General features: G+C 39.9%; 1 protein-coding gene across 1 annotated transcript in view; it reads left to right on the top strand.

Annotated features, from left to right (window-relative positions):
- Positions 1–13,060, top strand: part of MPP7 (membrane palmitoylated protein 7) — a 159,817-nt gene that overhangs the window by 122,612 nt on the left and 24,145 nt on the right. The window contains exon 11 of the mRNA XM_023746378.1: positions 2,582–2,752. Within this exon, the coding sequence (XP_023602146.1) occupies positions 2,582–2,752 (171 nt within the window). The remainder of the gene's footprint in view (positions 1–2,581; positions 2,753–13,060) is intronic.

Genomic DNA, 13,060 nt, shown 5'->3' on the forward strand with positions numbered 1-13,060 from the left:
TGCAGCGCCCAAACTCCTTGGATCATCCTGCTCTGTGTTGTGACCAGGGGGCGGTGCCCCAGCTCCCCTATCGGCCCTGCTCTGTGAGTGACAGGGGAGAGCTCCTCAACACCCTGATCGGCCCTGCTCTGTGCGTGACAGGGTATGGAGCCCCAACCCCCCTGGATGGGCCCTGCTCTGTGTGTGACAGGGGGCGGTGCCCCAGCTCCCCTATCGGCCCTGCTCTGTGCATGACAGGGGGGAGCTCCCCAACCCCCTGATAGACCCTGCTCTGTATGTGACAGGGTATGGAGCCCCAACCCCCCTGATGGGCCCTGCTCTGTGAGTGACAGGGGGCAGCGCCCCCAACCCCCTGATCAGCCCTGCTCTGTGCGTGACAGGGGGTGGCGCCACAACCTCCCCATCGACCATGCCTTGAGTGTGACAGGGGGCGGTGCCCCACCCCCCAATCAGCCCTACCCTGAGCGTGACTGAGGGTGGCATCGCAACCTCCCGATCCGCCCTGCTCTGTGCATGACAGGGGGCGGCGCCCCAACTCCCCAGTCGGCCCTGCTCTGAGCCGGACCAGGGGCTGCACCTAGGGATTGGGCCTGCCCTCTGCCACCCGGGAGCAGGCCTAAGCCAGCGGGTCATTATCTCCTGAGGGGTCCCAGACTGCGAGAGGGCACAGGACGGGCTGAGGGACCCCCCTTCCCCCCCCCCAAGTGCACAAATTTTTGTGCACCTGGCCTCTAGTCTTATATAAAATACCAATGTGTTTTATACCACTTATCCTGTTCACTTTTTTCTCTTTATCTTTTTGATCAACGAGTTTTAGAGCAATTATCTTCCTCATTTCAAATCCTTTGTAAATGTTTCCCCTCAAATAATCTGAGTATTTCCTCAAAATCAGAATGAGACTTGGTGGTCCACAGGAATATATTATCAGATTTATTTTTTCATTCAATATCAGTATGTTGATTGATTTTTATTAAGCTGAAACTCCCTAGTCATTGATAATTGTTTTTTAATATTGCCTTTATTTGGAATCCTATTAACTTCTTAAATCCAATGCTAATAATTATTCTTTTTCTTTATGTTCCCTGAAATTCACACAGATTAGTTATTATAGTCTTATATTTTGTTATAAAAATAGATTTATTTTTAAAGTTTTCTCTGTGTCAAACTCAATATTCTTTTTAAAGAGAATATTTTTTTTATGTTTTGGCCTGACCAGTGTGCTCAGTGGTTGAGTGTTGACCTGTGAACCTGGAGATCACAGTTTAATTCCCAGTCAGGGCACACGCCTGGGTTGCAGCTTGATCCCCAGTGGGGAGCTTGCAGGAGGCAGCTAATCAATGATTCTCTCTCATCATTGATGTTTCTATCTCTCTCTCCCTCTCCCTTCCTCTATGAAATTAATAAAAATATGTTTTTAAAAAAGAGTAATGTAAAAAAGTCTTTAAAATAGATATATAATACATATATATTGTTTTGTACTATAGAGCTGATGCAGAATATACTATATGTTTTGATAAGTAGGTTGTTTTCTCTGTCTTAAAGTCTGGATTTTTGAGAGCGTATAAAGGTTGGTTTGGTTAAGAGTTGATTGCACAGCTTATGAGTTCTTGAATGATGCATATGGTAAATGTCACTATTCTAGAAAAGAAATAAAACCAGAATACTGCAACAACATGAAAATCAATCAGAATAAAATGGGAATTGACTGAGGAAAGGAACTCTAGCTGAGCTTTTTAAGCCCACGTGTTAAGTGATAGCAGTGAGTTGGAGAGGATGCTTTAAGCAGACATGGCATTTATTTAAATACTTAAAAATTTATCTTAGCAAAAGATTATATGACCTGTTGATGAGTACACAATTGAAACTATGAAACATTTTCAAATTTCAGTAGGCTTCAGATCATACTAGTAAAAACATATAGTTTCCATAGAAGAAGACGTGAGGCAGCTAGGTCCATGATTCCATTCCCCTGGAATCTCATGGGAATTAAATAACTTGCTTTTAGGAACAGGCTAGATCTATCAGCCTGATCCCACGCATAGGCCTGTTTGACATTATGCTTTCCCTAATTTAGTTTTCTTTCTTAACAGTAGATCCTGTCTGTGCCCCAGGTATGTTGTTAGGCTATGCTTAGAATATGACATGAAATATTCCAGTGTTTATGAATGAGAGAATCCATCGTTTATATTTAAAATGTTTTTAAAGTGCTTTTAATTTTTTCTTATCAAATGTGTTCATCATTCAGTCCATGATAAATTATCCTCATGCTTTCTGACTTCCTTATTTTGCTTTATAACAGTTATTTTACTCGTTGATTTCTGAAGAAAACTCTATGATTTAGAACCAAATAAAATTTATGTCATTATAGCTATATATTTAAATGTTAGGTAATTATCTTATCAATTGTTATTTTAATGAAACTGTGTAGCATCTATTTTTATTCTCTTACTAAGTGCACTTGTAACAATAATATGGTGTAACAAAAATCTGATGCAACTTTGAGGGTTTTTTATTTTTGTTTTTTGAGGGGGTTTCTTTTTTTAGTTCTTATTACTAGAAATAATTTTTTTTCTGTTTACAGCTGGTTTTAGAAGAAGTTTCCGTCTAAGTAGAAAAGATAAGAAAACAAATAAAACCATGTATGAATGTAAGAAGAGTGATCAATATGATACAGCTGATGTACCCACATATGAGGAAGTAACCCCATATCGGCGACAAATGAATGAGAAATACAGACTTGTTGTCTTGGTTGGTAAGTGTCTGCGTTTGTGTGTAATTCGGATGAAATAAGTGAGAGAGTAAGAATTTCACTGCAAAGAACATCGTACTTGAAGTTTCCAGCTAAAAAATCTCACCCATTGTTCACATAAAGCCCGTGCCCCTTCAGGGCGCTGAGCTGCGTATTTCCACGTAGGGCCTCCCTCGGTCAGGTTAGCAGGTGTTGGCCCTGCTTTGCCTTCACTGCAGGTCTAGGCATGGCCGCTCATTGCACTAGTCATTACTATCTTACTTTCGCCCTCCTTAAAATTCACCGGCTATTCCGAAGTATCCCAGGCGATTTTCCTTGTTTTTTATCCCTCTCCACTCTGTTACTTGTTGGGCAGCCCACCTGGGGTCATCCTCCCCGTCACCAAGGCAAGGCCGGGCTTGACCTTAGTCCAATGATGGCGAACCTTTTGAGCTCGGCGTGTCAGCATTTTGAAAAACCCTAACTTAACTCTGGTGCCGTGTCACATATTGAAATTTTTTGATATTTGCAACCATAGTAAAACAAAGACTTATATTTTTGATATTTATTTTAAATATTTAAATGCCATTTAACAAAGAAAAATCAACCAAAAAAATGAGTTCGCGTGTCACCTCTGACACGCGTGTCATAGGTTCGCCATCACTGCCTTAGTCTCTGCTCTGCCTTCAGACTTCAGGCTGCCTCTAGGTAAGTTTTTTGTGGCAGAGACAGCATTCGTGTCAGTGCTCAGAGGGAGGAGCCCTCCCTTTCCCATCGGCCTCAGCCTCTGCTCCAGGGCTTCTCAAATTTACACACACATCGAGACAACTGGGGATCTTGTTAGCACAGTGTCTGATCTCTCCCAAGTTTCCAGATACCCAGGCTGATTCTGGAGTGTCTTTTGCTTTTCGGCTGCTGCTATTGGTTACAATGCAAATGTAGAGAGGCTGTGCGCACAGGATAGTCTGGTTACTGTGTTGAAATGGGTTCACTTGCCATTACCTTCTTTTGTTGGTAGTTGTAAACTGGCTGCAATTTATTTTGATGTCACACTTATTTTGTACTTTGTTAACATGTGTTTAAATGATGATTTTAAAGCCTCTGGTTTTGTCTTAATTTTCTGTTTAGGATTTGTTCAGTGATATTTTAGATTTGGTATGTCTGCTTTAATCTACGGATTTATTATTATTTTCAGCTTGTATGATAAAATTCTTATAAGAAAGTCTTTAGTCCCTAACACTTTATTTCCCTATTATGAAGCAGTTTCTGGTATAATATAATTTTTAACTTTTTAATCCCACCCTTACCATCACTGTGGCCTTGATTTCCCATAGTGGAAAGTGATTTAATTGTGTGTGTTTTTTAATCCTTACCCAAGGATATGGTTTTATTGATTCGAGAGAGAGAGAAAGGAAAAGAGAGAGAGAAACATGCATGTGAGAGAGAAACATTGATCAGTTGCCTCCTGAATGCACCCTGACTAGGGATCAAACCCATGATTGAGGCATGTGCCCTGACTGGGAATCGAACCCACAAACTGTTTTTGGTGCACGGGATGTCGCTCCAGCTGAGCCACCCAGCCAGGCTTTAATCCTCTCCTTTCCATCACTGTGACCTTTTTGGAGCATGATCTTCCATAGTGAAAAGTGGCAGCCAGGGTTGTAGTATGTAACTGTCCTTCAAAAGTGTTTCCTGTTATTCGCTTCCTTCTGTGTGGTCATTGTTCAGAAAACCTTAAACTTGGTTGTGTAGCCCATTTGTAGTATTAGACTTTGAGAGTTTATTTTCTGGAGTCTGTTACATCCTGTGAGGTGAGTGGTGGAGACAGTGAGAAACAGGCCTCTGGGGTAAGGCAGGCTGCCTTCCAGCCAGTTCTGCTCTTCCGTAACCATGTGACACCTGAACATTTCAGATTTTCTTGGGGCATTTTTTTCTTCATCTGAAAAATGAGGATAATAAGAGCATCTGCTTTCTAGGTTTGTTTGAGAGTTAAATGAAATAGTATTTGCAAAGACTTAGATCAATTCCTAGTACCTCAGTTAGGTTTTAATAAACAGTAACTCTTCTATTTTAACTAAAAATGTAGGTTGAACATGAAATGTTAAAATATGAATAGGTTTCTGCTGATTTTGATTATTAATGTTCCAAATACTTATAAATTAAATTAGATTATTTAGCAATTTATCAACTAAAAGGAAATCAAGCAGTGGACTTGAATTTTGGAAATTCTGGATTGTTCCTGAATTAGCTATTTACTTTTCATTATTGTAGAAATCATATACTTAGGAAATAGTTCCTTGGCTATTACAACAGGTGTAGGAATATAGAAAGTGTATAAGCATCCTGGTCCTCCTCAAGACTAATTTGTTTTTCTCAGTGTTTTCAAAGCCATTGGGAATAATTGTGTTTGCTTTGAAACTATTAGATAAATACTAGAGGCTCAGTGCATGGATTCGTGCACTGGTGGGGTCCCTCAGCCTTGCCTGCACCCTCTCGCAATCCGGGACCTCTTAAGGGATATACTAGTGTGTGAAGCAGCAGGCGGCCGGGGAGGAGCCTGAGCCTGGGCCAGGTGCCATGCCACTCCTGCTCATTCCGGCCCCACAGCGCCTGCCTCTGCCATCGCTCAGTAGTGCTCCCTTGGAGGTGGGAGAGGCTCGTGCTGCCGCAGCTGCGCTTGCCAACAATGAGCCCGGCGTCTGGTGCCCATTGGTCATCTGAGTGGTGTCCCACTGTGGGATTGCACTGACCACCAGGGTGCATCTTCTGCGTTGACCGTCTACCCCCTGGTGGTCAGTGTATGTCATAGCGACCAGTCAAACAGTAGACTGGTCGAGCGGTAGACCGGTCACTTAGGGTTTTTATATATATAGACTAGTGGCCCGGTGCATAAAATTTGTGCACGGGGCGGGGGAGGGGGGTTCCCTTAGCCCAGCCTGCACCCTCTCCAGTTGGGGACATCCCTCTCACAATATGGGACCCCTGGCTCCTAACTGCTCACCTGCCTGAGCGCCCCTAACCTCTCTGCCTAACTGCTTGATCACCCCTAACTGCCTCTGCCTGCCTGATCGCCCCTGACTGCCTTCCCCTGCCGGCCTGATCTCACCCCCAACTACCCTCCCCTGCTGGCCTGATCTCATCCCCACCTGCCCTCCCCTGCTGGCCTGATTGCCCCTAACCCCCTGCCAGCCTGATTTCACCCCCAACTGCCCTCCCTCTGCCTCAGCCCCCACTATCATGGCTTTGTCCGGTTGACCCGGTCTAATTAGCATAATATCCTTTTATTAATATAGATAGATTATATAGGATAGGATTGCTTAAATGGTGGGAAAAGCCTTTTTCAGCAGGAGATGCTCTTAGCAGACAAAAATAAATAATCCCTATATCTGGACTGATAGCCAGCCATATGCACTATACTGCCAAATCAGTCATTAAAAAATTGAACTGCTTTCTTACACCTTACACCAAACAGCTATTGCCCGTAAAACCCCTCCTCAGCCCCCACCTTAGGTTCTGCCTTCACAGTTCACCAGGTTAAGTTCTGATTGGTCAGTTTCTATGCCAGTCAGCATCAAAAGCTCCGCCTCCTAGGCAGCCATTGGCTCCTCACATTCACCCAGATTTAATTCTGATTGGTCAGTTTCTATGCCAGTCAGTGTCTCCAGGTCTATCTCTGGGCCTGATCAGAGGGGCGGGACTGATCAACATCCACCCCAGGCTGCTGGCGAGCAGGCTGCACTGCTGATCTCTTAGAGAGAGAGAGAGAGAGGCGGGGCTGCTGGCGAGGCTGCGGATCAGACCCTGCTTCTCTCTCTCTCTGGGCCTCACCAGCAGCCAAGGTAGCCACTGATCAGCCCCGCCTCTCAGCATTTCAGCCCGCTCGCCAGTCCCTGCCCACTGGAGCCTGCTGTGCGCACAGCCTGGGATTCAGTGGAGCTTTCAGTCGTCTTAGTTGTTAGGGACCCTGGGTTTTTATGTATTAGGATTGTTAAGAAGGTACATAGTTTTTATTTTCCCTGGATTGTTACCACAATATTGCATGATTTTTATTCTTGGAGTTAATGTTCAAGAAATTAAAATCTAACAAGTTATTAACATGGCAAAAATATGAAAGTGGAGGACTTTGAGCTTTATGAGAAGTATTTCATTTCCAAAGCCACATTTCAGCCACTAAAACATCTCAGTGACAGTTTGTGTTATATTCCCTTCTGCATTTAAAAGTATTTTCCAAAAAGTATCTTAAGATCAAATGTTAGGCATTTAGTCCATTTTTCTACATAAGTTTTATCTTTGGTGAAACTTGACTTTTCAAAGGAAAGTAATAAAGCAAATAATGTGTGTTAGAAAGCTTTCGTGTTCAAAAACTGTAAAACACTTAAATCTTAAGCCAATAGAAGAGCAAAAATTCATCTTGTGAATATTCAGACAATTTGTGACTTGTTCTGTCTGGTTACAAGGCATAAGAGGCAATAATAAACGTTCCTTTATGTTTCATGTTCTTAGTTTGAGCTCTAAGTACTGTTCTGCCCTCCTTTGTGCTGACTTTTATATTCTGTATAAAGACTTTGTGAGGTGGTTTGAATAGACATTTATAAGACTGTCATAATTTTTCCATAAAACTATAGCAAAACAAAAAGGTATCCCACATAAAGCATAGAGAAAAGTAACTCAAAACTAAATGTGAGTGTTAATATGTTTGTTAGAATTCCCAAAGCTTTAGTTGACCTTTGATTGAAGGCTTGTAGGAGTTATTCTGCTCTAGAGGGTTTTATATAGGCACCTGTAAATCCCAAAGTCATCATTGGATTTATGAGTGTGGGATGGATTTAAAATTATAATCCTTGTATATAAGACGTAAATATGATCTTTATTAGAATCTCGTTGGTTTTTTATGACATCGGTTGGTCTTAAATGTTTATACTCCAGCTTAATTTCTGGGCACCAATTACAATTATGTTTATTCAGCTGATTTCTATGGAGTACCTACTGGATCAGGTACTTCCTCAGCATGTGGGTTTGTTAGTGAATAACACAAACATTTTTGCCCTTGTGGTGTTTACATTCTAATGGGAGGAGATACACACACCAAAAAAATTATAATAAATTAGTAATAATAAAGTTAATTGTATAATTGTTTAACTGTGATATATGCTGTAGAAGCCGAATAACCAGTGTTACCCCAATAAATTTAATATGATTTAAATTGAAAAATAAAAAAATAAATTAAAAAGGAGACAGTTAAAGCTAAGAGGATTTGGAGGAATCAAGAATTTTTTATTTTGAATCAGAAGATCATGGTACCTCATTGGAAAGGCCAAATTTTTTAACAGACTCTTGAAGTAAGAAAGTTGTCCATGCTCTCTTCTGCTTAGCTAAGGAAGACAGGTGGTTTTATTTTTATCTTTTAATTTTGCACTTTTGTCATAGCCTTGAGGTAGGAGTGAGACAGGACTTGGTTTACATAAGTCTAGAATAAATAGCTGCTTTGGAAAAATGATGCTCTTTCAACAAGCTCCCCACTCCCTTTTTCTTTTCTTCTTTTTTTGACAGTAGCATTCAGATGATACTTCACAAATAGCATTTTTTTTTCCCGACAGAGAAAAGAAAATCTGAGCCGCTATCAGGGCTTGTTGCTAAGTTGCTACATTTTCTATACAGATTGATTCCCAGGGAACTTTAAATTTAGTGTTATAAACAGATTTGTCCCTCTCCAGTCCAAAAATCTAGCCACCCATTAATGTGATTATTATAAGACTGCAAGTTAGATATAAATAATAGTATGGTTGTTTTATTTTATGCTTAGAGCAACAAAAATAGAAGTGCTACAATATGATAAGTACATTTTTTACAACATGTGATTGATCTGAGCAATACCTAGAGATTTTGCTTTATTTGTCTTGCAGTAAATCAAATGAGTAAATGTGTTTTTAGGTAACAAAAGCAGTTTGGATATTTATTGCAGGTTCCAGTAATTCTGACATTTTTCTCTGGATGGTAAGAGTAACAAGTCTGGCCAATACCATAAAAATCTCCTGCATGCCTCCTACTGGGGATTGAGCCCACAACACGGGCATGTATCCTGACCAGAATCAAACCAATGACCTCTTCGTTCATGGGTCAACACTCAATCACTGTGTAACACTGGCCAGGCTAATATGCCATTTTTATGTTTGTGCCAAGATGTACGAAGATCAGTAGCAAAAGTGAATAGTGCTTGGTCAGAACAACAGATTTCTTTCTAATATATAATTTAACATTGGACATAAATCCAAATAAGAATGTATTTTATCATTAATCCATTATGACTGTTACATGAATATCTAGTGTGTTACAACAAATTTGGCTTATTTGCACCTACTTGTATCTCCCTTTCTCAGAAGTTCCTTTCCTAACAGGTTACTAACACTATAATCTTTAGCATGGTTATTGTCTTTTTATGTGTATTTACATTATTATATTCAATTTGATGCTCATCAGCCTTAAGAAGAACTACAACTAAGTTCTATGCTGGACATTTACAAATAAAAATTACTCATTCTTTGTAGACTTACATGAGTGTCATTAAAAATATATATACCACATTTTATTAATTTTATTAAAATTGTATTCACAGTAGTAATACATTATTGTTCTAATGCATAATCATTCACTCAGCATCTGCACTTAACACACAAATAAGTAGATGGTTGAAGCACCAAAGTACAAACTTTTGCCATAAACTTTTTTTTTTAATTTAGGAATGTGATAGTGATATTTTAAAGCAGTATATGTCTAAATGCTCCTATATAAATGAAGACCAGGAATTTACATATGGATTTTTAATTTTTTTTCTCTTTCAGATAAAATTAAAGGCATTTTTTGCAGTTAATGTGAATGAATATTTTCTTAAATGTAAACTTTTAACTAGAAATTTTAGCATCATTTAATTGATACCCTAAATGGACTATATTTCTTTGGTTGAAGTAAATGAATGTTTATATAAAACCACATACAACACTGTTTCCTACTTTCAAGAGTGAGTTACTCCTGGCTGGTTTGGGTCAGGGATTGGACGTCGACCCATGAACCAGGAGATCACGGTTCGATTCCCAGGCGGGGCACATGCCTGGGTTGCAGGCTCAGTCACCGGGGGTTGAGGGGTGCATGTTGGAGACAGCTGATCAGTGGTTCTCTTTCATCGATATTCTCTCTCTCATGGTTGCATTTAATTAGTGAATTACTAATTAAATGCACAAAAGTAATTAAAAAATACGCCTTTCTAATCTTAATTATCCAATTGACATTTTTTACAAGAATTTCAACTAATGGGATTGATAAACATGGCTTCATTCTTCCCAGAATTTGCAAAGTGATTTTGTAATTTACATGAAATTTTGAAAAATGTAACAGAAATACTTACATTTCTGGTTCGAATAGAAACATTCTTGCCCTGACCAGTGTGGCTTAGTTGGTTGAGTGTCATCCCATGCACTAGTCACTGGTGATTCCCAGTCAGGAAACATATCTGGGTTGTGGGCTTGATCCCTGGTAGGGGGAGTGTAGGAGGCACCAATCGATGGTTCTCTTTCATCGATATTTCTCTCTCTCATGGTTGTATTTGGTTTTTTGTTTGTTTGTTTTTAGTCCTGAATCAAGAATCCTGATAGATGTGCCCAAGTGTGTATTACCCAGGCCTGTGCACACCATCTTCATGAAGTTGAGTTTAGACTTCTCAGAAGTTCTGCACAGAATGAGTTTCGAGATTCCCTAGGTTGGGCTTCTGCCATGTTTTGTAGCCAGAAACTTTTCTTATTCAACAAGCACAGATAGTCATCACTACCTAAAATGTGGGGTAGCTTGGAACAGGGTAAAAAACTTCATGAAGTTATGGATTAGCCAGAAACAGACAATGGAGCAGCTGGCTACCCGATTTGGTGTTTCATTGGCATTCTTTTGATAAGGTAATAGGTAGAATGGAAAGAATGTAGACTTTGGAGTCTGACAGACAGGCTTTGAATACCAGTTAAACAACTCCAGATGTGTGACCTTAGAAAAATTAACCTTTGATTGTCTTCATTTTCTCATATGTAAAATGAGGACAATCCCTTTTTTGCAGAGATGTTTTCAGGATTAGGAATGGTGTGCGTAGACATGTGACATGCTTGCCATGTAACCACATGACACATGACTACATAACGCCATCGTCGTTGTCGTCGTTGTTGTAGTCATCATAACCATCATCATCATCATTCCAAAACCTGTTGTTTGTGATTTAAATCCATGCTAGATAGGTAGTTTCCTTTGCTTCTCTTTATCATTAACAAGCACAATTGAAAACTATAACTTATTTATATACATATGCATAAATGTATTTTACCAGTTGTCATAAAAATTTATATATTGAAGGGGAAATGAATCTGTCCCATTGCAGAGGCACACAAATGAACCTAACTCAGTTTGCATCCTAAATTGACTACAGTATAAACAGATTTTGTATTATACTAGTAAATAGGAACCAGCCAACTAAAAATGTGCCTAGTCCTAGACAGAAACAGGATAGGAATGTGAAATCTAAGCTGTGGTCTAAATGTCAAGATCTAAAGAGGAGAAACAGTAGAACTTCTCCAGTGTAAATGGCAGGACTGAGCCAACGGCCTGTCAGGGAAAATGCTGTTTTTAGCCCTACTGGGCAATTTTGTAGTAAGAAAGATTGAAATTTTATCCCTGTTTTAACCTTTTTGTGATGATACTCCCACCTTTGAAGTTGATGACCTCAAGTCTAATCTAGGGAAAATTTTTCAAATAAAATCATTTGCCACTGAACATTCTTGGCATACTCCATGAGTGTGCAGTGAAGCAGGCTCGCTACAAAGAGTTAGGTTATATGAGAGCTAAAATTGACCATAGTCAAAATTTAAGGCCATCACATTAGAGACAGCATACTTTTCTCCACTAATTCAAACATACCTAGTTTTTCCTCCAGCACTCAAATCATTGGGATTTTTTGCCGTGGGTAGTAGAAGAAATAAAAAAGAGAAAAGAAAAAGCTAGATTCTCACTCAGCAAAGTATCTCACTTTGGCAAGCACTCCAGAGCTGATACCAACTGAACAAACAGTAAATTCACATCACGCCCCTTTGTCCTGGGTGCCTCGTGTGTGTGTGTGTGTGTGTGTGTGTGTGTGTGTGTGTGTGTGTTGGGGTGCGGGGGGAGAGGAGTGGTAGGCAAGGACCCCCTATTTAAGTTTTAGTGTTTTGTTTGCTTCTATCTTTTTCTTTGAGCATATTTAATTGAGTTTGTATTATCTGTACAGAGAATATAGCCCCATTGTAATACCTCTTGTTTTTCTCATTTGTTTTCTATTTATTTTAAAAAGTAAGCTTTGGTACATTAAATATTTTTGTTCCTTCATAGTATATAAAATATATACCCCTGGATGGTGTCTGGCATTTTGTAGACAGTTACGATCTCATCTTCTCAGTCTCAAGTTTTACCTTGAGGTGACTATGTTTATAAGGGTTTCCTAGCCCTGGCCTATTACATTGCAGTCCTTGTCTGAGTTTAGGTAGATAGACTTCCTTCCCTTAAACTCACTATTCCAGATCTCTGTTCATCACCCTCCCCTCTGCTTTTCTTTATTTTAAGATCAAGAGAGCCAAGTTCAAACTTGAGCTCCGCCAACTTCTCTTAGTGACCTTGAGTACGTTACCTAACTAACCATCGTATCTAGGCATTCTGGCTGCAAATGCTTTTTATCTTTAACTCTCACTTGTTTGGTCTTCTTTGGCTCATTCAACAAATAGTTTTACCTCCATCACAGCATAATTACTAAGTAAATTTAAATAAATAAAACAAACTAATGAGTGCCTACAATTCACCAGCTAGGGAAACAACTGGTGAAAAAGTAGATGACACCTGTTTTCACAGAGCTCATTTCTGTTAGAGCAGTGGTTCTCAACCTTGGCTGCACATTAGAATCACCTGGGAATCTTTTTAAAATCCTGATTTCTGGGCCTCATCCTCCGGAAATGCTGTTTCTTTGTTATGGGGTGGGGCCACAACATTAGTAACAAAGAAACGGAATTTCCGGAGGATGAGGCCCAGAAATCAGGATTTTAAGAAGATTCCCAGGTGATTCTAATGTGCAGCCAAGGTTGAGGACCACTGTGTTAGAGGATAACTTTGGAGTGGGAGTACAGGGAACTCAAGGACTTGGTACCTGACCCAAATTTAAACCTCTAGGGAAGATTCCCTCAGATGCCTAAGCTGAATCTTAAGCAAGAATTAGCACAGGAGAAGAAAGGACAGAGTGTTCTTGCAAAAGCAAGGAGCATGTGATGAGGACCCAACACA

The sequence above is a fragment of the Myotis lucifugus genome, unplaced genomic scaffold (genome assembly GCF_000147115.1).
Source record: "Myotis lucifugus unplaced genomic scaffold, Myoluc2.0 scaffold_668, whole genome shotgun sequence".
NCBI lineage: Eukaryota > Metazoa > Chordata > Mammalia > Chiroptera > Vespertilionidae > Myotis > Myotis lucifugus.